Source organism: Cydia splendana, chromosome 9 (assembly GCF_910591565.1).
Source record: "Cydia splendana chromosome 9, ilCydSple1.2, whole genome shotgun sequence".
NCBI lineage: Eukaryota > Metazoa > Arthropoda > Insecta > Lepidoptera > Tortricidae > Cydia > Cydia splendana.
In genome coordinates this window covers 10,358,203-10,382,858 of record NC_085968.1, presented here as the reverse complement: position 1 = coordinate 10,382,858, position 24,656 = coordinate 10,358,203, and the positions used below count along the sequence as shown (strand labels likewise).

Below are 24,656 nucleotides of genomic sequence, written 5' to 3'. Positions count from 1 at the left end.
ACTACCAGAATCGGTACAAACTTTACCGATTAACAGATTCCGCAATACGTTGAAAACTTTATTGAAAACCAAGTGCTACTATGACATAAACGAATATTTAAATGACAGCGAACTTTTTTGATGCATGTAAGTAATTTATTATGTATAGAATATAGGCCTTAATTTGACATTTAACAATTAGTATTTTGACAATATTTGATGAGCACGCAGTATGTAAATAGTTGACTTTTATTATTATTTAAGGATGATGACAATTAATTTGTAACTCACGAGCTACACCGCCACTCACGTTAAATATTTGTATGCCTCATACGGCCAAAAGTGGAGCACTTAATTATATGTATGTAACACCTGTTTGTAACATTACCTGCTTTTCGACAAATAAATGAATTGAATTGAATTGAATTGAAAGAGATGGAGGGCTCAGGTTTGACATCTCATGTGGACACACTTTTTGGCCAGTGTACACTATCCAGTTTACTCTCTACGTCCGTGGTTTTAACATGCATAAATTTAAGGCAGTAAAATCATACAACATTTTAACATGTGGCCTAGACAGAAAATACACTTTTTATGACAGCTGTTGTTAAATGCCACTGTCAGTGTCACTACTGTCACTTTCACTGTCAATTTGCCTTTAACTCCGCAAGTTTCGCCATGTGCTGTTATTAGTAAATAATTCTGATCTCCGGAGATTACTACTGAAATAACTACAAAAATGCAGCAAGCGCATCGTTCGGGAACTCTGAAACAGAGCAACAAGGTTCATAAATCTCGCCATCGGTCTAAGCGTGGTATCGCCGCTGCCGTGAAAGGTTAGGTTTCATGTATACACTTTTAATGTTACTTTTGTATAGAATTCAGCAACATTAATTGTCTCTAATTTACAAATTACATGTGTTAAGGTTGCAAACAAATCTTTATATTGATTTTTAGTACGGATTTACGTAGAATACTTAACGAAGGTCGCTATATATTCACGCACTTGTTTTTTATTTTTAGGCAAAGTAAACGCAAAGGAATTTGTCCGCCGTAACCGTCATATTCTTAAAAAGGATGAGCGTCGTCACCAAGCTCTCCAGCTTCGTAGAAACAAGCGCGAAGAGGTGTTATCTAAAAAGCGCGCGTTAGGAGGCACCAGGAACCCGCCATTTTTGGTGTGTGTTGTTCCGTTAAATGCTCAACTCGACGTTCAGTCCGCACTTGCGATTTTGAGGACATGTTCTGAAGGAGCTGTGGTCTCACAGTCTGAAAATGGCATCCTGCATATTGGGTAAATATTGGGCATTTGAAATAACTAGTTGTTAAAAAAAAATAGCTTTATTATTAATTAATACCTTTGCAACTGACACGTCTCAGGGAAATGATCTTTTAATTTTTTTTACTTTGTGGTTAAACTTTGCCAGCTGTTAGATACGTTGTAAATTTTAACTGAGAGATTGAGAAGTAATTTATAAACATTGATTTTTTATTTGTATAAACAGGTAACATGTTAGTAGTTTATTGCACCTGTTATTAAGTTTCCTAATATGTTACCAGTCCAGTGTAGCATAAAACATTGGTTTCAGCTTGCCGAACTTTAAGCAACGCTTCTCCTTTATCTGTCCAGAAACTGACAATGAATTCGCTCTTCTTGACACTCTCAAAGTTGCAGACACTGTGTTATATGTCAGCTCGGCTCTAGATGAACCCGTTGATGAATGGGGTGAAAAAGTTCTAGCTCTATCCATGGCACAAGGAATGCCCACCCCTGTGGTAGCAGCCATGGATATTGAAGGAGTAAACCCTAAGAAACGCACCACAGAAAAGCAGAATGTGCAAAAACTAATATCCAAATGGCTGCCTGAAGAAAAAATTATTCAGTTGGATAAGAGTTCAGATGGTTTGAATGTGTTACGTAGGATTGGTAACCAGAAACGTAACATATTACATCACAGGGAGAAGAGACCGTACATGCTTGCTGAGTCTTACGAGTATGTGCCTGACGCAGTAGGTGAAAGTGGTACATTAAGAGTCACTGGGTATTTGAAAGGAATGCCATTGGATGTCAATGGTTTGGTTCATGTAACTGGGTTGGGCGACTTTCAAATGTCAAGAATAGATGGACACGATGATCCTCACCCTCTAATTTTGGGCAAGTAAGTATATAATTGCATAATGTTTTTATACATTTATTTATTACAAATATAAAAAGTAATATTATAGAAATTTACAGACTACGGTCGATAGGTACCCGGGCAAATGTGCCTAGCACGCTGCTGGCGTTCCCTCTTTGAACAGCCAGCAAAATATGCTGGACTAAATATGCGCCGGACCTGGGGTCGCCGCTTTTTTCTCGGAGGCGTTGACCTAACTTCAATGTTTTTATTATTTATTACTTTGGAAATAATTTATTCTGAAATTACTTATATAATGTTAAAATTATTGTTCAACAGAGAAAATGCCAAACCTGACTCAATGGATGCGGAGGTGGTGAAGGTATCTGTGTTGCAAGTGGCTGACCCAGCTAAACAGGAGAGCTTGGACGCGGAGAATGTGCCTGATCCAATGGATGCGGAGCAGACCTGGCCTACTGAGGAGGAGATAGCACAAGCTAATGCAGAAGTCAGTTGATAATAGTGTTATAACTTTAAGGGCTTTTCTATATTTGATACTTTTCCCAATTGATGCAATTTTTTTTAATGTGAATCATTGGAGAAAATCACTTTTTCGCCAATTCTGGCCTGGTGCAGTTGCAAAAGCAGCATCTCTTTAAAGCTTGTAAGGCCCACCATACAAAATTTACTTTTTTAATTTGAACCTTGTTGTGTAGTAAGCGCGTGTAATATGCCTACTTGAATAATAAACTATCTTTATCTTTTATCTTAGTGATTGGGATAATTATTTATTTTTTCTAAAGGATTGAAACAAAACAAATGCTCCTTTATTTGCTTTATGAAAGGTTCTAATTTTGCAAATTTACTGGCGTATTGTTATAACATGTTTTGACTTGCAGACAAAGACAAAGAAGGTGAAAAAAGTTCCAAAAGGCTGGTCAAGCTACCAGGCGGCTTGGATCGTGGAGTCAGATGCGGAGGGCGAGGGCTCCGCCGATGACAGCGGGAGCGAGGTAATTTTAAGTTAACGTTTTTGTATCTAAATTTGTATACCTTGGGCATGTTAAAAAATCGCAAAGCACTGCCTAAAAAAATACCCTAATGGAATAGTCTACTACTGATGGTTACAATGGATGGTTGGTTCAAAACCCCAAGTAAATTATAATTATCTTTAATCTTTGACTTTTATTGTAATCTCCAATGTGGGCAGTGCTTCAAAGGTAGGCCTTTGATAAAAAAAAAGTATGATTAACAGGAAGAAGATGAGGACGAAGAGTTCATGTCGTGTGAAGAGTCCAGCTCAGAGAAGGAAGAGGATGCAGATAACGATTTTGAATCTGTTACTGAATCTGAGATGGGACCTACTGACGACAGGTAATTAATTATACATCTATTGTACCTAAAATGTATTAATAATGCTTGGACAAGAATGAGAGTCGGAAGTAAAGTGAATCAATTTGGTTGTGAAGGTTTTTACAGCATTGCACTATAGGTAGTGTTAATATTAAAAATATATATATGGAAATGGAAATATGTTTTGTTGTAGTCTCGATGCCTTCTTCTATACACGAAGTTTTCAAATATCTCTAGAAAGTCTAGAACATCTAAATGTTGCACTCGTAAATGTATACCTGCCGAGTTTAGTATGGTGGTCTTCTCGGGGTAGAAGTTTTCCTTTTGCGAACAAGTGGTAGTTAAGGAGATATTTAAAATATTAAATCTACATTGACACATTATATGAACAGATACGACGCAACAATAGACGCCGCGGAAGAACACGAGCTGCTCCAACGACTGGCGGCCGCCCGACAGGACGCGCAGTTCCCTGATGAAGTCGACACGCCGCAACACATCCCGGCGCGGGAGCGCTTCCTGCGCTACCGCGGCCTCGAGTCCTTCAGGTGACACTATAGAATGACACGAGCTGCCCGACTAGCGGTCGCTCGACACACAGTTCCCCGATGAAATCGAGACTTACCGGCGCGGGAGCGCTTCGTACACTACCGCGGCCTTGAGTCCTTCAGGTGACATTATAGACAGACACTAGCTGCACGACTAGCGGCCGCTCGACACAGTTCCCCGACGAAGTCGACAGTTACCGGCGCGGGAGCACTTCGTGTGCTACCGCGGTCTCGAGTCCTTCAGGTGACACTATAGAATGACACGAGCTGCACAACTAGCGGTCGCTCGACACAGTTCCCCAACGAAGTCGACACTTACCGGCGCGGGAGCGCTTCGTGCGCTACCGCGACCTCGAGTCCTTCAGGTGAGACTATAGACCGACACGAGCTGCACGACTAGCGGCCGCTCGACACAGTTCCCCGACGAAGTCGACAGTTACCGGCGCGGGAGCACTTCGTGTGCTACCGCGGTCTCGAGTCCTTCAGGTGACACTATAGAATGACACGAGCTGCACAACTAGCGGTCGCTCGACACAGTTCCCCAACGAAGTCGACACTTACCGGCGCGGGAGCGCTTCGTACACTACCGCGGCCTTGAGTCCTTCAGGTGACATTATAGACAGACACGAGCTGCACGACTAGCGGACGAAGTCGACAGTTACCGGCGCGGGAGCACTTCGTGTGCTACCGCGATCTCGAGTCCTTCAGGTGACACTATAGAATGACACGAGCTGCACAACTAGCGGTCGCTCGACACAGTTCCCCAACGAAGTCGACACTTACCGGCGTGGGAGCGCTTCGTGCGCTACCGCGCCCTCGAGTCCTTCAGGTGAGACACTATAGACTGCAAGAGCTGCACAACTATCGGCCACTCGGCACAATTCCCCGACGAAGTCGGCACTTACCGGCGCGGGAGCGCTTCGTGCGCTACCTCGGCCTCGAGTCCTTCAGGTGAAAACACACAGCACAGATAATTAAACTAACAATGAAGAGGTAGTCTCGTTAAATCGCATAAAGTGCAAGTAAAACCCCTTGTATGTCGCCAAAACATTAGCAATAATTCTAAATTAGCGAAAGTTCATGATTTAGTCTATGTAGCGACAGCTATGAGCTAATTGTAGAATAAAATGTGTTGACTATGGCCACAGATCATCTCCGTGGGACCCTAAAGAGAACCTACCGTCGGACTTCGCGCGCATCTTTCAGTTCGAGAACTACGACCGCACGCGCCGCCGCGTCTATAAGGAGAAGGAGGATAGCCTCGTCAATACGGTAAGACTATTTCTACATGCGAGCTTCGAAAAACTGTTGAAATAGTTATTTACGTGCGAATAGGTAATTCGCAACTCGTGTCGGTTTAAAACACTCCCTTCGGTCGTGTTTTAATTTATCGCCACTTGTTTCGAATTTCCTCTTTTCCGCACTTGTATCGTACACACAGCAACACTCCTGACTATACATCAGTGGACCTTATTACAAAAGGCATAAGGTCCACCGATGTACAGTTAACAGTGTGGGCGACTGTACAACGTTTTACAGTACATATGGCCTTTTAAACTTTTGACATACGCACGAAAAGTGCTATTTTACGCACTAGTGCGGGAAAATAGGACCATATGTACTGTAAAAGAAGTTTTGTTCAAAATTGATTAGTCTTTCAAACAACTTTGTCAGTAGAAAAAGGCGCAAAATTCAATTTGCGGACGATTTTCTCGCCTACATTTTTTAAATTTGCCGCTTTTTTCTGCTGCCGGAAATGGCTTGACAGACTATATTTTAAATTCTTTTACCTGCATAACTTTCATCCCGAAAATGTTGATTTTTTACCATTAATTATTCAATAGAATATATACCTATAAGACTATAGTCGTCGACAAGTTTGTTTTTTTATAGCTCGCATTTCACCCTCGATCCAAGGTGGAAAAATATCTCTGGTGCAATGGGTCACTTTCAACCATTGCTTACCAATTTACAATTAATTCCTACAATGATTACGTTTCTTCGTTCATTAATTTCATTATGTAACCATTCAACTAAATGGTGTTTTAACATTCTAGTACGGAATCTACGCGACCATCCACATATCAAACGTCCGCCAAGACCTGTGGAACTCCTTCCACTCCGCCAACAAGAACGCCCCCCTCTCCGTGTTCGGTCTCCTCCCCCACGAGCACAAGATGTCGCTCATGAACGTGGTGCTGAAGCGCACGGGCGCCAGCGACGAGCCCATCAAGAGCAAGGAGCGGCTGATCTTCCAAGTGGGCTATAGGAGGTTCATCGTCAACCCGATATTCAGTCAGCACACGAATGGCAGTAAACATAAGGTGAGTCGTTAAGTCTTGTATTGAACCCTGAGTTGTCTAAAACATTACGACGGATCATGACTCGGGAGAAGACATTACCCTTAATATCTCCCCATCTGCTATCCGACGGTAAAACCCCGGCTGAGAGACTGTTGGGTTGGATATTTTCCAACAATAAGCCTCGACCTATGGAACTCCTTCCACTCTGCCAATCAAAAACGCCCTCCTCCGTCTTTGGGCGCCTCAGTAAACAAAAAGTAAGTCTTTGGTCCAATATTGGATGAAACATGAGTTAACTTGCGGTACCTATTCCTACGGGTCATACCTACGGAGTTTAAATTACCCTTATTGCCGCCCTTCCCTGAACTCTGGCCCTGATATTGTTTAACTTTTAGGTACCTAGGATAATAATTTATTGAAACAAAACCTGAACCTATATGGTGGTGGTAATTGAATTATGTTAAATTTTCTATTTTGTCATATTCAATTGTTGATTTAATTGTTCCAGTATGAAAGATTCTTCCAACCGGGCTCAACATGTGTCGCCACATTCTACGCACCCATACAGTTCAGTCCATCTTCAGTGCTTTGTTTCAAGGTATATTTAATGGACCTGCATTTATAATTTTCCTCTCAATATAAAAACATTTGAATACTAAATATATTAAAAACGGGTCACTCACGTATTTTAAGTCGAAAAACGCTCGACATGTTTCACTCCGTACCGAGGAGTGTCATCAGGAGCTTGCGTTCACGGTGTCGGACCGACGCAGACTGCGGGCCGCAGCTCTCCGCGCCCGATGGGGGCGAGAAACTACCCTCATTTATGGCATTATTGTCAAATGATGGGTTGCACACAACACTCACTACGCCATTCGCTAATGGTTCGTCCACACTGTCTACCGACGTAGTACCCAAAACAGTTTTCCAGCTTGTAGGCACTGACCAACCACAATCACGGTTAAAATTCGGATGACGACTAATTTCGATAGCCTCCCGTACTTTTCGCTGAATCACAAACTAAACGAAATAATGAATGGTATAAGATTTATTTATGTTTTCAGGAAAAACGAAATACGAAGCTGCAACTAGTTGCTTCAGGAGTGCTGCTTTCTTGCAACCCTGATAGGCTGATTGTCAAGAGAATAGTACTCTCTGGACATCCATACAAGGTATTTAACAGGGACCCGTCCATTTTACTGCGCTTGGTTTTTTAGGTTTAGCAATAAATGGCTAAACCATAGTTATTCCCAAAACTGTATGAAAAACGGATTGGTTAGACGTACACACAAATATAGCACTGAGTAAAAATCTATTGATTTCTATAATAATACAGGGTTTCTAAATCTGGGGATTGCGAGAACTTTAGAAAAAAAGGTTGAGAGAGTGATTCGCAAACTCCTGGGAAATTTAATATGAATATGATGATTTGTATGAAAAAATATGTCAATACAATATGTTAACCATCTTTTGTTTATTTTCTTTTACAGGTGAACAAAAGATCGGCGGTGATCAGGTTCATGTTCTTCAATAGAGAGGACGTGATATACTTCAAGCCCTGTAAGCTGCGCACGAAGTACGGACGTACTGGACACATCAAGGAACCTCTAGGTATGGTTAGAAATAATGCATAACACGATTCCCATCTGTACACTTGAAAAAAAAACTAGAATTAATATTCCCTCTTTAGGCCAAACACGCCACTCAACCATACGCCTAATACGCCTATCAAACATGTCACTCGCACGCCAAAATCGTGGGTGCATGCAACCCAATATAAACCTTACTTAAAAGTCTATCCCTTTACCAGGCTAAGGGATATATATTTCCCACCATACGGCACTTGAAACATGTTCTATTTTCGATCAGTAAGACTGACATTAATTGTCATTTTTAAACCGTAAGCCTGGTAATGCTACTTATAGGGACTGCTACTTATCGGGTCTGCAATCTTGTGGCTTGAATCGGAAACATATGTGCACATGTACATTGCCAAAGCAAGTGCTATCATCTACCGTTCTCGTCGGAACGTTTCCTTGGGCATAGTAGGTTCTGCCATCTTGTGGGCTACATCGGAAGCATAAACGACACGCCTCGCACCAAAAAATGACGGCTCCAATGCTGCAAGGGCCTATCAAGGACTTTCTTTGCACCAGGTTTAGATTTGCCAGCCAAATCGACCCTGAAATGTTAAATTTAGAATTGAATTTGATTCTCTTTGCCGACACGATATCACGTGAGCCACGATATCGGCTTAGTAGTTTAGTTTTAAGAAAAATCAGAAGCAGATAGACAGCTTACTTTAACCTTTTGAACGCCAATGACCGATATATCCGCACCGCAGGTTCAACGCCAAAGACCGATTAATCGGTCACAGACCACAGAGCAACATAGACCTACACTACGTGCCTAGGCATAAAGTTCAATTTCAGTTTTGACACTTCGGTGACGTGGCGTCCGAGTAACGGCTTTTGTGTTTGGTATGGCGTCGAAAAGGGTATAAATATCTATTTACCTTTTCCAGGTACCCACGGGCACATGAAATGCGTATTCGACGGCCAGCTCAAGTCCCAAGACACGGTGCTGCTTCACCTCTACAAGCGAATGTTCTCGAAATGGAACTACGAGGCTTGCATCGTCACAGATAAGGATACAGCGACTGATGCCATGGAGGGATAGATATAGACAAATAAATACTGTTATGTCCAAGATTTTTTTATGTCCATCGGGACCTAGGGACCCACCTTTTTAATCCTCGTGACCTCGAGAAAAGTGATCTTCCAAATGCTTTACGCACACGCCAACATCATTGGTACTTGCGGTTAATTTCGCGGCTTACCGTAAGCCTTGTAACACTTGTAAGCCTTACGGGTACGACTAAATATACACGTCGCCTTAAGGTTTTTGGTGATCAAGACCTTTATTGCACCATGAAAATAAAACCAAGAAATAGTTTTCACATCTTTATTGACACATGAAGCGCGAAGTCTACGCACAGTGAACCTAGGACAGCGAACTAGCCTAACGTAACAGTAGTAATCTCTGAAGGCAGTGTAAACATTGACGTTTTTCGAGCCCTCTAGTCTCAGCAGTTCGAATATTCGGTGTCCCACTTGAACCTTAGTTCGTTCATAATATGGATCAAATTCCATCGCACAGAACCTCTGAGACTATAATAAGCGAGCGATCCCCATGAGTTTCACCGTCTAATCTAATCGCGCAGATTGCAAACTAGCGGTGTATCGCCGGTCTAAAGTAATCTCAATGTAACGGTGCCTACATACCGGGCTTTCGGTCTCAAACCAATATTATAGCAGTCTAGATGCTATATCTAACCTAACTTTCACCGCTGAACACAATTAGATATTGCAATTTGAATTAGGGCCAGTTGCATCAACCACATTTAGCAGAATGATCAATTTCACTCGGCAGTGAACTATAAAACTTCCCATTAAATAAAATTTTGCCAACGTTTTAGGGTCATTTGCAAATTTATTGTACCTTTGTCTAATTTTTTCTTAACATTCTCAGTTTTGTAACGAAAATTAACCATACAAATTTGTATAGCTAACATTCGTAACGAAACTGAGAAAATTAAGAAAACTTAATCTCATCTTTTCTGTTTGCAAATGACCCTTTAAACAGACAGTTTTGTGCAACCGGCCGTCATTCGTGTCGCGTTCTAGGTTTAGTAAAATTTTCTGGGTAAAATGTAATAAGATGGCAGTTGGCACCAGCCTTTGGGTCGTTGAGCGTTAGGAAGTGATTTCTTAAAACGAGCTATAGAATTGCTCCTCGCTCTAAAACATAGCTGCTTTCTCATTGGTCAACAATTGTTCTCCCGGTGTGAATGCACTATAAAAAAGTCTAATAGTTCAAGATGATGGTTTAACTTCGGCTAAAACGCTAGACCCACCCGTTCTATTGTATATGGGGAGCGCGGTGTTATATCTGTACATCAGTCAAAATTGGAATATTCCTACGGGCTGTCCATAAATTACGTCATCGATTTTTTGACCCCCCCCCCCCTAAAATCATCAATAATCATGCTTCGAATGACCCCGTTTCCTCCTACGTCATGCTACCATCATCCGATGTCCGTACCCCCCTCCCCCCCCTAATTTGAAATGACGTAATTTATGAATAGCCCCCTACCACTGTTGACATGGGACTTTACATTGTCAAAAACTTTGTTATATTTCGTGTCTAATAAAAAATATGTAACACTTACGTGAATATTAGGTTGTTAAAATAATCATTAAAATTATGAATGCAAAAATTGTACTATTCAGTAACTTTAATTTAACGAATTGACTGATTACCTTTAGGGCTCATTTAGACGGCCCGTGGACTCGCATGCGATTTTAACAACATCAATTCAGCCGACCGATCAAATAACGCAATGTAATGAAACTCGCATGCAAGTTCTCGCATCGTCTAAATGAGCCCTTAGATCACTGGAAAAACTGATTTGATACATCAAGCGCACAAAATCTCAGTGCTACATAGTAACATTTGACTTTCAAGTTTAAGATAAAAGAAAAATCTTTCAGCACTGATCAGCCCTTCATATAATGTTTACAGTACATCTGGTGCTCCATTACGACACCCTGTGCTCTAATAAGCACATTACGTAACTACGTTGAAAATTTAAAGGGCCATATGTAGTGTAAAACGTTGTACGATACACGTGCGAATTTCCCATTTTTCGCACATGTATCGTAAATAACTATTTTGATTGATAACCGAATAGTAAAACGTTACATGATTAAAAATATTTCGAATAGAACAGCAATCCCTTTCAAATATTAACACATGGTTTTGAAAAATACAGTTATTAGATTAACTCAAGTGTTTAGTGATTAAATTTAAGTAAGGCTAGCTACACACGATACGCGTTAATATCAGGTGAATCTCTCTAGGAATTGAGTATCGTGTGTGGCTGACCTTACGCGTCTATCCTAAGTAGGTACTTTAGCGACATTTAATTACACATAACAATCTCTAATGCTTATTAATTATTTCCTTCAAGTGTCAGATTATTTCAAAACTAAGCAAGTTTTATATTTTGTTTAAAAAAATTCAATATTTATTTTATGAAAGGCATTGTTTCACAGTTATTTTTCATTCTGTCGAAGCGACTGGCACGAAATAAAACGCAGTTTTAAAAAGTTGTTCTTTCTACTTTTGAAATAAAGCGCGTCAGTCGTTTTGACAGTTGGGAGGATTGTTTTTAAGGTTCTTTATGGGGCACGGTTTAGTTAAGAAAGCCTCGTTTAAGCTTTGGGTTTTTTATTACGTCTCTTCTTGGCGTCGGAAGTTTCTGGCGTTGGCTGCTTAGCGGTAGTGTTCGGAGATACTCCTGACTTGCTGTATAGATTGTTTAGAAACTCTTCCAGGTTAGGATCATGTCTGGAAACAAACGATAAGGATATAAATTATTTTCGCTGAAAATACTCAATAATTGGTATTTTTTTGTGTTGTCCACGGCGCAATAAGCTAGGGAAAATGTTATCCCGGGTCAGTATCCGGTAACAGTGACCCAAAAGTCCCAAAACGTATGTGGTGATAGCCGGTATTGGCTGGCTGGACAACAACAAAACACGACGGGGAAACACGCATAAACTTCACTTGTGCTTCACTTCGATGGTTGAGATTCCTGTTTACTGGTGCTGGTGCAGTTATTCAGTGTTTTCGTGAAAGTGACATTAGGACGCCGTATGTTTTGGTGCGTGTTATATTTCGGATTCATCGCTTTAGAGGAGGGTATGCTAATATATTTATCTACTCCTCTAGCGTATCAAGACAAGTGCAAGCAACAACTTTATGTGACCTAACTTTTCGTCAACTGTGTGACTGTCGACATGGTCTGGTGGATACCGCGTTACACATAAATGGTGTCGCGCATTAAGTGAGCGGGTTCGAGTCCTGGGTTTTTTTGAGAGAAATTTGTAACGAATATTATGTTTTTTTTTTTTTTGCTTGTGTTATGGTATTTGGATATTATGTATGTTCGAAAATAATTTAATTTAATTTTAGTAACTATAACGTCAGTTTTATATAAATTTGATAAATATTTTGTACTTATACTGGCTGTATTTTATAACATTTCGTATTTTATTAATGTTTGAATGTTTGACATGCACCATATCCGACGTATACGGATGTTCGAGGATAATGTAATTATTGTAATTTTAGGTCAGTGATACATATTTAAATTATTTGTTTTAAACCCTTTTTTATCTCTCTCTTTCAATGACATTTATATTGTAAGTAATTGTAGTTGCTGTAATTTACAACGACATTTAGTATTATTTTATGGCTTTTTAATGTGTGATATGTTTTATTTCGAATTGCTGATATTTTTTAACAATTTTTATTTTTAGTTGATTATGGTAGTGTGCGTTGAGTTATATACGTTATCAAGTTAGTTGAAATGGCTGAGCCTGTGTTAACTTTGTGTTCCCATTGTCCCAATTCATCTAAGACATTCAGTGAGCATGGGCTCAAGGTTCACATAGGGCTTAAGCATAAAGATGTGCGCCGTTCGGTTTCTCCTAGACCTCTCTCGGGCTTGCAGAACATTGCCCAGTCCGTGGCGCCTGTATCACAAACGGTCAGCCCCAGCGTTTTAGGTTTGGACGATCTAGCTACCCTGAAACAGTCGGTGCGGGTGTTGCGGCATATTCCCAGAGGTGCACGGAATCATGCTGCAGGTAAAATGAGTGACCTTATAGACCGTTGTTTAGATACTAATGGTGTGTCTGAGTGGTTTGCTTTGTTGTCATTCGCCTATTCTGCTTTTAAGACGCCAGAAGCTACGGACGCTGGCAATCTGACAACCAAAGTCAAAAGGAATATTGACTCAGTATGTGCCCTTAGTCCTGCAGGTGATGGTGAGGCGGACACTTGGGTAGGGAGACAGCCTTCTCTTGCTAAGACGGTTGAGTCGAAGGTTTTTGAGGGTGATCTCAGGGGGGCAGTCCGGGTGTTGATGTCGGACGATAGTGTGGCGCCTTCGGGCCCGGAGACTCTTGCCGCTTTACGGTCGAAACACCCGACCCCTTCTAGGCCTCTTGCATTGCCTCAGGCACCTGATAACTCTGTTTCAGCATATTCTGTGAAACCGGAAGATGTAGCACAGGCACTGAGCTCCTTTAGTAGTAGTTCGGCGGCCGGCTTGGACGGTATCCGCCCGGCGCATTTAAAGGAGCTCACTTCTGGCCCTGCGGGGGATAATGGTCTTCGGTTGCTGGGAAGCTTAACTAAATTATGTAATTTCTTGCTGAGTGGCCAGTTAAACTTAGCCGTCTGTCTCTATATTTATGGGGGTTCTTTGTGTGCGTTATCCAAAAAAGATGGGGGTATAAGACCTATTGCGATCGGCAGCATTTTCAGACGGCTAACTGCTAAACTCGGTTGCCGTGCGGTAAGGGAAGAGATGGCCTCTTATCTCCGACCCTGCCAGTTGGGATTCGGCACAAAATTGGGCTGCGAAGCGGCCATTCATGCGACTCGAGCTTTCTCAACAGATCCCAATAACGTGGATAGCGTCATAGTTAAATTAGACATAAAAAATGCTTTTAATTGTATAGAACGAGATGTTGTGTTGTCGGAAGTTAAGGAAAAGGTGCCGTCCCTCTACCCTTTTCTCTTCCAAGTCTACTCTTCCCCTTCTTACCTATTTTATAATGGTTCCCTCATTCTCTCAGAGGTCGGTGCGCAGCAGGGTGATCCACTAGGCCCTCTTGTGTTTAGTCTTGGAATACAGAAGGTTAATATCTGGGCTTCGTTCTCCCTTGAACATATGGTACCTAGATGACGGTACTCTAGGGGGCAAGCCAGAGGACGTGAAGCAGGATTTGATTACACTGCTTCCACGCTTTCAAGAATTGGGGTTGGAGGTAAACGCAGGCAAGTGCGAGTTCTTCCCTTGTGGGTCCGATTCCCGTTCCTCCTTTCCAGTTTTTAGCGACCTGCTTCCCGGTCTCAAGGGGTTGTCGGCTGAAACTTTCACCCTTCTGGGCTCCCCTATTTTTAAGGATGCTGTCCCGGATGCGTTTGAGGTGCGAAGGCAACTTCTTCTTTCTGCTAGAGACAGATTGAGGAAGTTGTCGGCGCACGTTGCCCTTGTCCTGCTTCGGCTCTGCTTCGCTGTCCCCAAGCTCACATACTTTTTGCGCACCGTGCCGGCTTGGCTTCATCCTGACGAGTTGGATTCTTTTGACAGCGTGTTAAAGGAGACTGTGGAGTTCTTAATTAACGTCTCCCTCAATCCTGACCATTGGGACCTGGCCTCTTTGCCAATTCGGAGTGGCGGACTGGGTATCCGGCGCGCGCGAGACGTGAGTCTTCTTGCCTTCCTGGCATCGGCGAGTGGGGTTGTGGAACTGGTTACTCAAATTTTGGGTTCAGATGGTAATAGGGTAGCCATACCGTACTTTGCCGATGCGTTGGAGGCCTGGATGGCTCTCAATCCGGGTAATTCAGTGCCTGAGAGGCTGGAATCTCAACGGTCGTGGGACGATGTTGGGGTGAAGCGGGTGTTTGAGGGCCTGTTAGAGCGGTCTTCGGGAGTGGATCGAGCAAGACTTCTTGCAGGGTCGAGGCCGGAGTCGGGGGCGTGGTTGCATGCGCTTCCGTCCCCGCATATTGGCACCCTCCTCGACAACGATTCGTTGCGGGTGGCTGTTGCTCTTCGCTTGGGCTGCGATGTGTGCGTACCTCATTTATGCATTTGCGGCACCATGGTGGAGAGCAACGGTCACCACGCTTTGAGTTGTTGCCGATGTGCGGGAAGGTTCCCACGCCATCACGCTCTAAACGATATTATTCGCAGAGCGCTCGTCTCGGCTAATGTCCCTTGCGTGCTTGAGCCCCCGGGCCTTAGCCGGTCTGATGGCAAAAGGCCGGATGGCATGACGTTAGTGCCTTGGCAGAAAGGGAAGTGCTTGCTGTGGGACGCTACATGCGTCAGCACTTTTGCTGCTTCGCACATAAGTCGCACAGTAGGTATAGCAGGGGCAGCTGCCGAGATAGCCGCTCTTAGAAAGCGGGAAAAGTATGCGTGCTTGGGTGGTTATTTGTTTGTTCCGCTCGCGGTGGAGACCGCTGGGTGTTGGTGCTTGGAGGCACTGTCCTTCTTTAGGGAGCTCGGGAGTCGCTTGCGCGAGAGGGGTCTTGATCCCCGCTCCGGATCATTCCTGGTCCAGAGGTTATCTATTGCGATTCAACGCGGAAACGCAGCGAGCGTGGTGGGGACTTTTGCACCTGGAATGACTCGGGGTGGGTTATTTGATTAGTTTGGTTTTTTTTTTTTTTTTAATGATTGTTGGTGTTTTTGTATTTTATGCCTATTTGTATGGAATGTGTATTTGTAGTTTTGTTGTGTATTAGTTTTATGATAAGTGATGGAGGTCAGATTAAGTACCTAATATTGTTTTAGTTATTCCTGATACTATTATTATGATAGTTTGATTCCCCAATTATAGTTAATCACTGCTTTTGTTTCTATGTACCCATGTAACATGTTATGTTGAAATAAAGTGGCAATGTTATTGTATAACGATAAGGATAATGATCAAATAGAAAGTTAAAACAGTAAAGGCATATAAGGAAAACAAGAGATCAATATCATGACATGACAGGGGAATCTTAGGGACTAAAATCTTGATCGGTGGTAGTGTAGCGGTAAGGCGTACGGAAAAACTAGACGCCGTGTCCTGGAACCTTGGCTCGCAGTCGCACAGGTCGCACTACACAAGTTTTATTTCTCTAAATATATCTCTGCGTATTCATGTTTAAAGGTCTCTGCCCACTACACCGTATCATACCATGACCGCGCTGTGAACGTATCAGGCACGGAATTTAACGCGATACGGACTACTATGCCCTAGTGGGCATAGTGTACGGTCTTAGAGGATATAACCAACGGAGACGCCATGTCTATAATTTTCGGTACAAAATAATCTGCCGTTTTTTGCGGGGGAGGGGCACATCAAATGTATACGTAACGTAAACATAGCCATGTCAGATAAACGTCAGTCGATACATGTGGTTGGCATGTGGTTGACCATTGGCCGCCTATTTTCGACAGAGGGGAACGCCTGTTAATGACCACTCCGTTTTGTTATATTCTCTAAGTGTACAGTGTAGTCACCGTGTCCACATTGTTTCATATCCATACATAACGGGTTTAGTGCCCGTAGGAACCGCGTATCATCCCCATAGCATCCGCCTATAATCGCCGTAACATCCGCGTTTCATCCTCTTAGCACCCGCGTTTTATTCGCAAGAGCAAGACTCGTCAGAAAGAGCAAGCGAATAGTTATCAGACCGGCAACAGTGAGCAAGAAATATGGCAACGAGTTTAAAACGGGCTTAGAACGGTCACCATAAGCGGTTATAACCCGTATGCTCACCGTTTCGCCGCCTGCACGCACCGTTCTGGCAACGTTGCCTGCCGTGCACGGAGCGTTTCGGCACCGGCAAACTATCCTCGCCGACATTTTTTTACGGTCCGTGCATGGCACGTGACGGGTATGGTCGGTGTCGGAACGGGCTAGTGGGCATACTCTCATACTTTTTAATACAAACAATATTTTTTTGCCTGACACGTCCCTACTACGGTCATGGTATGATACGGTGTAGTGGGCAGACCTTAAGCCTTTGAACGCCAAGCCTATCGTGCGCGGCGCGTCATTGTGAACCTTGTCTAAATGCACGAAGGTTGATATTGGCTTGTAGGCGCACGCGTCAGGTGACGCCTTTGGCAGTCTAAGGGCCAGTTGCACCAACCCCAGTGAACAGACTGATCAACGTCACGCAGAGATTTATAAAACTTCCCATACAATAAAATTTAGCGAACGCTTTGGTGCAACCGACCCTATGGATTATCTGGAAACTTAACGGCATGTGCAAATTCCTCATTGGGTGGGGGTCCTTTTTTCGTCAGTTCATTTTATAACCTGCGGGCTCAGCACGGTTACATTTTTATCGACTATCACTATGCGCGTCCCTTTCGCACTTACATACTTGTTAGAACGTGACAGGCATGGTGACAAGGGATAAAAACGCGACCGTGCTAAGCCGCCTGTATTATGTAACCAGCCATGAGAATATGTAAATAAATGCATTCTATTCTTTTCTATTGGGCTAGCATAGAAACTATAGCCCAATACCATCGTTATGGGAGGTCTGTGCTCAGCAGTGGGAGATATACAGGCTGATGAAGATTTATTTCATAGTCATAGCACATACCCAGTGGAAGGTCTCTGGTTGAGATCGGAGGCGGCGGCGGCCTTGTTCCCCAGCACGATGCGGTACTGCACCACGTGGCAGTCGGGCCTTAACTGCTTTAAGTTCTTTTTCTACAACAAAAGGGTACCATAGTGAAATGAAATATCAGATACAGAAGGGGCTTGATTCTCCACAGCCGGACCTCGCCCGATTGCGCTCAGTTTACAATGGTGAAATGTAACCTTAATATACCTCATGTACCACGTCAAAATCTAACGTACCTCCGTAGTTTGGCAGATATGTGTTTAAAAGGGGTCCGGCTGGGGAGTAAATTCTGCAGCCGGACCACGCCAAGGTAAGTGTAGCTATGGGTGGTATTTCACCTATCCAATTTCTTTGTCCAATGTGTATTTTGTCTCACATTTTGCTAAATGAGAGAGTGAGACGCAATGACTTTGGAGATAGGATACCACCCTATGGGATAAACAAACGGTTTATACCTGGCAACTGGCCCACTGCGTGATCTGATAGACGGCGCCGTCCATACACGCGTAGTACATCACGAGCAGCCCCATCATGCTGGACTCCGCCCAGATGTCGCCCTGCGCAGAGTACACGGTCAATGGGGAGGCAACTGATTCATATTTATCCTTTGGACGCTACGCATATTATATAACGCGCGATTGTAAACCTTATCCGAATTCACAAAGGTTGATAACTTGATATTACACTTCTATATTGTAATGTTTTTATTTTATAAAAGTTAGGAGCGAAAAACAAATTTTTAAAAGCTCTTAACTCAAACGAATGGGCATAACTATGGGTAATATACACCGTATATATAATATATATATGGGTGTATATATGGGTAATTCACTCAATAGGTATATTTCTCTCTCTGCACCAACTGTATAGATATCTCTGTTTGGCCCTATGGTTGACTGGTAGAGAATGCCATTTGGCATTAAGTCCGCCGCATTAAGGTGCAAAAGTGTAAACATATCTTTGACGTCGACTGTACATTGTTGTATATATTTTGTGCAATAAAGTTTAAATAAATAAATAATATATACAATAACTTTTGAAATGAAAAAATACGTTTCTATGAAAAAGCGGTCATCCACTATCGTCTTAAAAGTACACTAAAAACATAACATAACATTTATCAGCAGCATTGTATTTGTCAAATATGGAAAAATGGACACGTTGTTCAGTAATTATGTGATTACGATACCATAAAATTTAGTCATTGTATAACACTAGTAGCCAACCATATAAGCAAGTGTACATTTTGATATTTTCGATGTTGGTAGTAGCTTACCTCTTTGGCGGAGTGGCGTATCTTGCACTGCACGCAGTAGCGGGCCGCGTAGCACGGCCGGTCCGTCAGCACGCGCTTGTGCCGCCGCCCGCAGTTGGTGCATCTGCCGACAAACATTTATTTGACCAAGCGAAGCGAAAGCCTTCGTTTCAGCTTGGTAAAAAATGTATTTGTATTGTTTTTTGCTTTAACGGGACTAAATCGCTTATGCTTAAACTTTAAAATTAACTCCGACGTTTCGATGACGGCCTTGTTCCCGTGGTCTCGGTGATAGACTGACTAATGTTGATGACATCTATACTCTGTATCTTTAGGTACTTAAATAATAGTAAACAAATAATTTGTAGATTTTCGGGTAGTTATAACATTTATTGATTAACCAACCAAATATAAAACCACCTGAATCTGTCACTGAACGACCTGACTTTAACGTACATTATTTGATCATGTAATGTTTTCATCTACCCTCAACTGGCTTAAGAAGCCATTTGAGGGTAGATTTTGTTACTCTTTTTTAAAACAGCCCGAATAGCCTCCTTCAGACGGTGGCAGAGCGCCTAGACGGCCTTTTCCAGCTTCACTAGGATAAGCTGCACAGGGCGTTTAACTGACCATGTGATTTTTGTTTTAATTTATAATGTTATTATTTTTACGTATTTATTTATTTTTATTGATTCTAATTTTAATGTATATATACTCAGTGTGTTTTATGTGTTAATTAATTGTTGATTGTGTAATTATGGATCATGTATCTGAAATAAATTAATTTATTGTTATTATTAAATACCTAAAGATACAGACGCTGCACACATTTTTCAAACTACCCGCCCTTGATTATCAACTTGAACGTTTTGCATACTAGGGATGTCTTGTCCTGCGGCGCCAACAGCTGACTGAGCTCGCCCCACGCCTCCACGTGGCTACTCTAGCGCCTCTCGCACACGTTAACTGTTAGTGTCGTGTGCAAACTCAATCTTACCTGATGTTGTTGTGTGCAAACACATTCTTACCTGATAGTGTTGTGTGCAAACTCCATTTTGTCCTGCAACTGCGCTAATAACTGACTGAGCTCGCTCCACGCCGCCTCCACGTGGCGCGATTCTAGCGCTCGTCTTTCGTACGCTTCGCGCCGTTCCTGTAACAACACGATCACTTTAATATACATCATAGAGGCACCACGCCCTTATTACAACAACAACGCCCAACTCTTTAACCTTTTCACCGCCAAGGCAAGAAAAATTAGGAAATTTGCGACACGTTTCACGATGACGTGCCGCACCGCACACGATAGGCGTGGCGTTCAAAGGGTAAAAGAACAGACTGGCGAAAAAGTTCAAGTCTAGGAGTGACATGCTACTGCAAAGATGCTTCGGCTAACGTGATTGAAGCAGAAAGTTTTTTAATGACGCTCGCGAACCGAAGGACGCAGGAAAAGAAAGCCTCTAACAAGTTGAACCGTTGATCTGGTCGAGATAGTAGGAAACAGTTGGATGGGAGCGCACGAGCGGTATCTGTAGCGGACCGGAAGATCGCCGGCTGGTATCAAATCAAATATCATTTATTATCAGACAACTAAGGCCCTTACAGATCTTACAGACTAACATACCTACATAGAACATTTTAAATCTTAGAAACTATAAATATTTAAATAATCATGACAAACAGTTTTTTGCTGCGTAAAATTTTCTGGCCCTGTGGACAACGTGCCATAGCGAACAAAACGCAACTGTCACTGTCACATTAATATACATAGAAGAGTGATAGAGAGACAAAGCGATTCGATGGCGAAGCGCAAGCGATTGTCACCTTGGCTAGGCCGGCTGGTATAGATTCGGCGGGTTCCCACAAAACCGCCGAAGCATCACACACTTCGGCCAGAAGTCCGCGCTCGCCATGGTATCCAGAAGCGGCCGCGGCTCGCACACCACGAATGAGCTATGTGAACGTAATGGCGCAATCGCAGCTGGAACACTTTCAGCAGGATATGATGATGATGAATGATAATGTTATATACTGACCGGTTCTCCTATAAGGTCGAACGCGTGCTGGAGTATCTTGAAGGCCTCCTCGGCGCCCGGCTGCTGGTTCTTGTCCGGGTGCACGAGGAACGCCTGTCGCCGGTAATACCGCTTGATCTCCTCGTCCGTGCATGTTACACTCACGCCCAATATGCTAGAGAAAATAATAAACAGCAAGATTAAAAAGTAAAACCTAGAAAACTCTAAGCTCTGTGCTGTGGATCAGACGAACAAGCTAAATCTATCAATTCTCATCTACTCAAAGGTTAACTGGAAGAAATCCCTTCCCGTCCGTCGCAACCCGCGCGATGATCAAGCATCGGATTAGAATCTTCCGTCGCAATATATCGCCGCAAACACGCGATATATCGCCATGTGTTTTATTCCCTTCTCATTTACGGGCTTTACGCCCCCTGTTAAGGAGTTTAATGAACTGAAACTAAAAAAAACATATACGAGGGGCGTTCAATAAAAAGTGTGAATGAGTATGTTATATACAACTTTTATTAAATGTTATTTTATTTTTCGACATAGTCACCTTTTAGCATAATACACTTAGTATATCTTTTTTCTAAACTTAAAATTCAATTTCTAAAAAAGGTTTCATCTTGAGTACTTAAAAAATCTTGTACTGCAGCGACTACCGCGTCGTCGTCTTCAAATGTCTTGCCTCTTAGGTATTCCTTCAATCTCGGAAATAGGTAGAAATCACTAGGGGCGAGGTCTGGTGAATACGGAGGATGCTTAAGGATATCGAACCCAGCATCACGTATTGCAGCCATTGCAACGGCGAACTTGTGTGCCGGTGCATTGTCCTGATGGAACAACACAATTTTCGAGAGTTTACCTCGCCGTTTTTCACGGATCTCATTGCGCAATGTTGCTATTTGTTTGGCATATAAAGTGCCCGTAATAGTGGCTCCATGCTCGAGATACTCAATCATTACGACCCCTTTACCATCCCAAAAAACAGAGCCCATGACCTTACCGGCAGATGGGCCCACCTTGAATTTCTTCGGAGTTGGAGATGATGGCCTTTTCCATGTCATAGACTGCAGTTTCGTTTCAGGGTCGTAATGATGGAGTCATGTTTCGTCCATTGTTATCCTCCTCCCCTCCTTGTGTCGTATTCCTCATTGCTGAGGGTCGTGGCCTCCACGAATTATTTTGTGGACTAACTCCTTCCACTTGTTGCGATCTTCAGCAGTGTGCAGTGCATCGTGGATTTTAGATTTAGTGCCTTCGCGGATCTGATCTGTTCATCGCATTGGGCTTCTTCCACGTGGTCGTCTTCCGTGGACTTTCCCCGTTACCAGAAGCATTTCCAGGTTGTCATTTTTCTTTCTGGCTATGTGTCCAAAGAATTCAAAAATTCTACGAAGACAGATGGTTGACAGCCTGACAGTAACTCCCACTTCTTGTAGGATGGACACATTTGTGTGGTGGGCTGTCCATGGCACTCGAAGCATTCGCCTCCAGTACCACATCTCAAACGCATCAATGCGAGCTCTGTCGGCCTTTTTGAGGGTCCAAGTTTCCGCGCCGTAAGTGAAGATCGAGAACACCAAAGTCTTCACCAGTCCAATCTTGGTTTTTTTGGAGATTGCTCGGTCTAACCAAATCCTGTTTAGTCGAGTCATTGCGCTTTTTGCCATACCAATCCGTTTTCGTACATCCGCTTCGCACGACCCATCATTGCCCATTGTTATAAATCGCGCCAAAAAAAGTTCCCGGGCTTGCTGTATCAGGTCCAAAGCTTCTTGACAAATCTCGACTCTAGTTTGTTTTTGCGTGTCGAAGCATTCTGGGTACCCAACGCGCTGATACCTTTTTCATACCCAAGCGTTCATGTAAAATATTATGCACGCTCCCCGTTGGAATCTTTACATTTTCAGCAATAAAACGAACCGTGATACGACGATCCGCCAAAACTAAGTTTTCGACTTTTTTCACAATTTCTTCAGTTACTGCAGTAGTAGGGCGTCAGGAGCGGGGGTCATCGATGGTCGATGTTCGTCCACGTCTAAATTCGGCGCACCAACGTGCGACTGTCGAATACGGAGGAGCATTAGACCTTAAAGTGTCCCGTAAATCTAAATTGACTTGGTCCGAAGAAATTTTTTTCAAGGTATTTGATAACGGCGCGCAGTTCAATTTTCTCCATTTTCCCTAACGTACTCAATAGCATCGCAAAGAAATCGCCGTATTTTTTTTTAAACAAAAAAGTTACTTTTTTTTTTCATGGCAATCAGCTAGGTAGATTAGCTTTTCCGGCCAGTATTTACTTTCCTAATATTTAAAGAGTTTGCATCTCACTCTTATTATATATTGAACGCGCCTCGTAACTACACTAACTACAGATAGATTAGTACAGATACCGCAAGTACATTGATGGTTACATCGAAGATAATGTAATTATACACTTTTGCATTTTAATACACAGTAACAATAGTACATTGTAGGAGAGGACGGAAAACTGCTAAAAGATGGACGAGTGAGTTTGAGGGCCGAAACGTTAGTGGAGGCCCTCAAATAATACGAGTCCATTTTTAGCGTTTCCGGCCGAGGAATTACATAGTGCTTTTCACGACTACTGCGAGGAAATAAGAAAACATTTGCATAACTATAAGTACTAGTCCACGATTTCTCTGGTAGCAAATTACTAGCCACTGCCTGTGCTGTCTCTTGAATTTCGGTAGGCGTCAGCGTAAGAATATAATTTTCTTCACTAGAAGAACTCATTTTTATAGCGAGCGTAGATACGTGTTTCTTGTATTTTTTTTTCAAACACAATTTACACTATCCAATTCAGTAAGTATTTTCAGATCTCGCCTTTTTTACTTTTTTATTACTTTTAAGAGGCGTTTTTCTGTTATTTGCTTCAAACCGACTCTAAACTTAGAAGCGTTTTTGCTAAAAAAAACCACAAACAGCTACAAAAGTAAAAAACGCGTTAAGCGTGAACTGAATGGATAATTGTAAAAAAAGAATTAACTGAATGGTTTTGACATTTCTTTTTTTTTTACAAGAAATAACCTAATTTTATTTTTGAAGGAAAAAGTTGCGTCAAAAAAGACCTTTTATTGATTTTTATGTTTTAAATGATACTCATTGCTGTTGGTCTAAGATCCCACATATATGGTCGACCTTCACTAATCTGTCTGACGGATGAAACTATGAAAATATGAAAGAAAATATGTTCCAGAACATAAATAAATAGGGTTGCCTAAAAAAATATAATCAAGGCTATTTTTAACAAATTTTTGAAAAAAAAATCTTTTTGGCAATTTTCACCGATTTGTCTGACGAACGAAATAAGTTTCAATGGAAAGTATACAACTTGTACAACATAAATCATCTAGGTTGCCTATCTTTTTCCGGTCACTATTATGTGGTTGCCGTGTTTAAAGAGGTGATTTTATATCGATAATTGCACTCATCTGTCTGACTACGCACTTGTTCACGCTCATCTAAATTATGCCGTAACTACTTGGGGCAATGCTGTTGGAGTACAAAGAATTCTTATATCACAAAAACGAGCTATAAGAACCATATTTAGTTTACGCAAAGGCACTTCAGCCAGAGAATTCTTTATAACAAGTCGAATTATGACAGTAATTTCATTATTTATATTTAATAGCCTGTTAGAAATCCATAGAAGTAAAAATGATTTTAAATCACGGAAGGACATTCATACATATAACACGCGTAATAAGGATAAGCTGTGCGTTCCTACGACAAAGCTAATAAAAACATTTAAGCAAGGTATCTCCCTAAAA

The 24,656-nt window shown here is 42.2% G+C and overlaps 2 protein-coding genes across 2 annotated transcripts in view; one reads left to right on the top strand and one right to left on the bottom strand.

Annotated features, from left to right (window-relative positions):
• The first annotated feature begins 618 nt into the window (after positions 1-618).
• LOC134793521 (pre-rRNA-processing protein TSR1 homolog) overlaps positions 619-24,656 on the top strand; it is a 561,986-nt gene continuing 537,948 nt past the window's right edge. The window contains exons 1-13 of the mRNA XM_063765107.1: positions 619-815; positions 1,003-1,273; positions 1,569-2,138; positions 2,436-2,604; positions 2,996-3,109; positions 3,352-3,470; positions 3,842-3,997; positions 5,146-5,269; positions 6,055-6,321; positions 6,809-6,898; positions 7,365-7,472; positions 7,791-7,911; positions 8,825-8,998. Of these exons, the coding sequence (XP_063621177.1) occupies positions 719-815; positions 1,003-1,273; positions 1,569-2,138; positions 2,436-2,604; positions 2,996-3,109; positions 3,352-3,470; positions 3,842-3,997; positions 5,146-5,269; positions 6,055-6,321; positions 6,809-6,898; positions 7,365-7,472; positions 7,791-7,911; positions 8,825-8,979 (2,361 nt within the window). The 5' untranslated portion in view covers positions 619-718 and the 3' untranslated portion in view covers positions 8,980-8,998. The remainder of the gene's footprint in view (positions 816-1,002; positions 1,274-1,568; positions 2,139-2,435; positions 2,605-2,995; positions 3,110-3,351; positions 3,471-3,841; positions 3,998-5,145; positions 5,270-6,054; positions 6,322-6,808; positions 6,899-7,364; positions 7,473-7,790; positions 7,912-8,824; positions 8,999-24,656) is intronic.
• The window catches only part of LOC134793520 (dnaJ homolog dnj-5), a 37,976-nt gene continuing 24,846 nt past the window's right edge, over positions 11,527-24,656 (bottom strand). Inside the window, exons 4-9 of the mRNA XM_063765106.1 lie at positions 20,878-21,031; positions 19,870-19,994; positions 18,860-18,962; positions 18,039-18,140; positions 17,560-17,669; positions 11,527-11,712 (exon numbers count right to left, since the gene is read on the bottom strand). Coding sequence (XP_063621176.1) covers positions 11,577-11,712; positions 17,560-17,669; positions 18,039-18,140; positions 18,860-18,962; positions 19,870-19,994; positions 20,878-21,031 — 730 coding nt within the window. The 3' untranslated portion in view covers positions 11,527-11,576. The remainder of the gene's footprint in view (positions 11,713-17,559; positions 17,670-18,038; positions 18,141-18,859; positions 18,963-19,869; positions 19,995-20,877; positions 21,032-24,656) is intronic.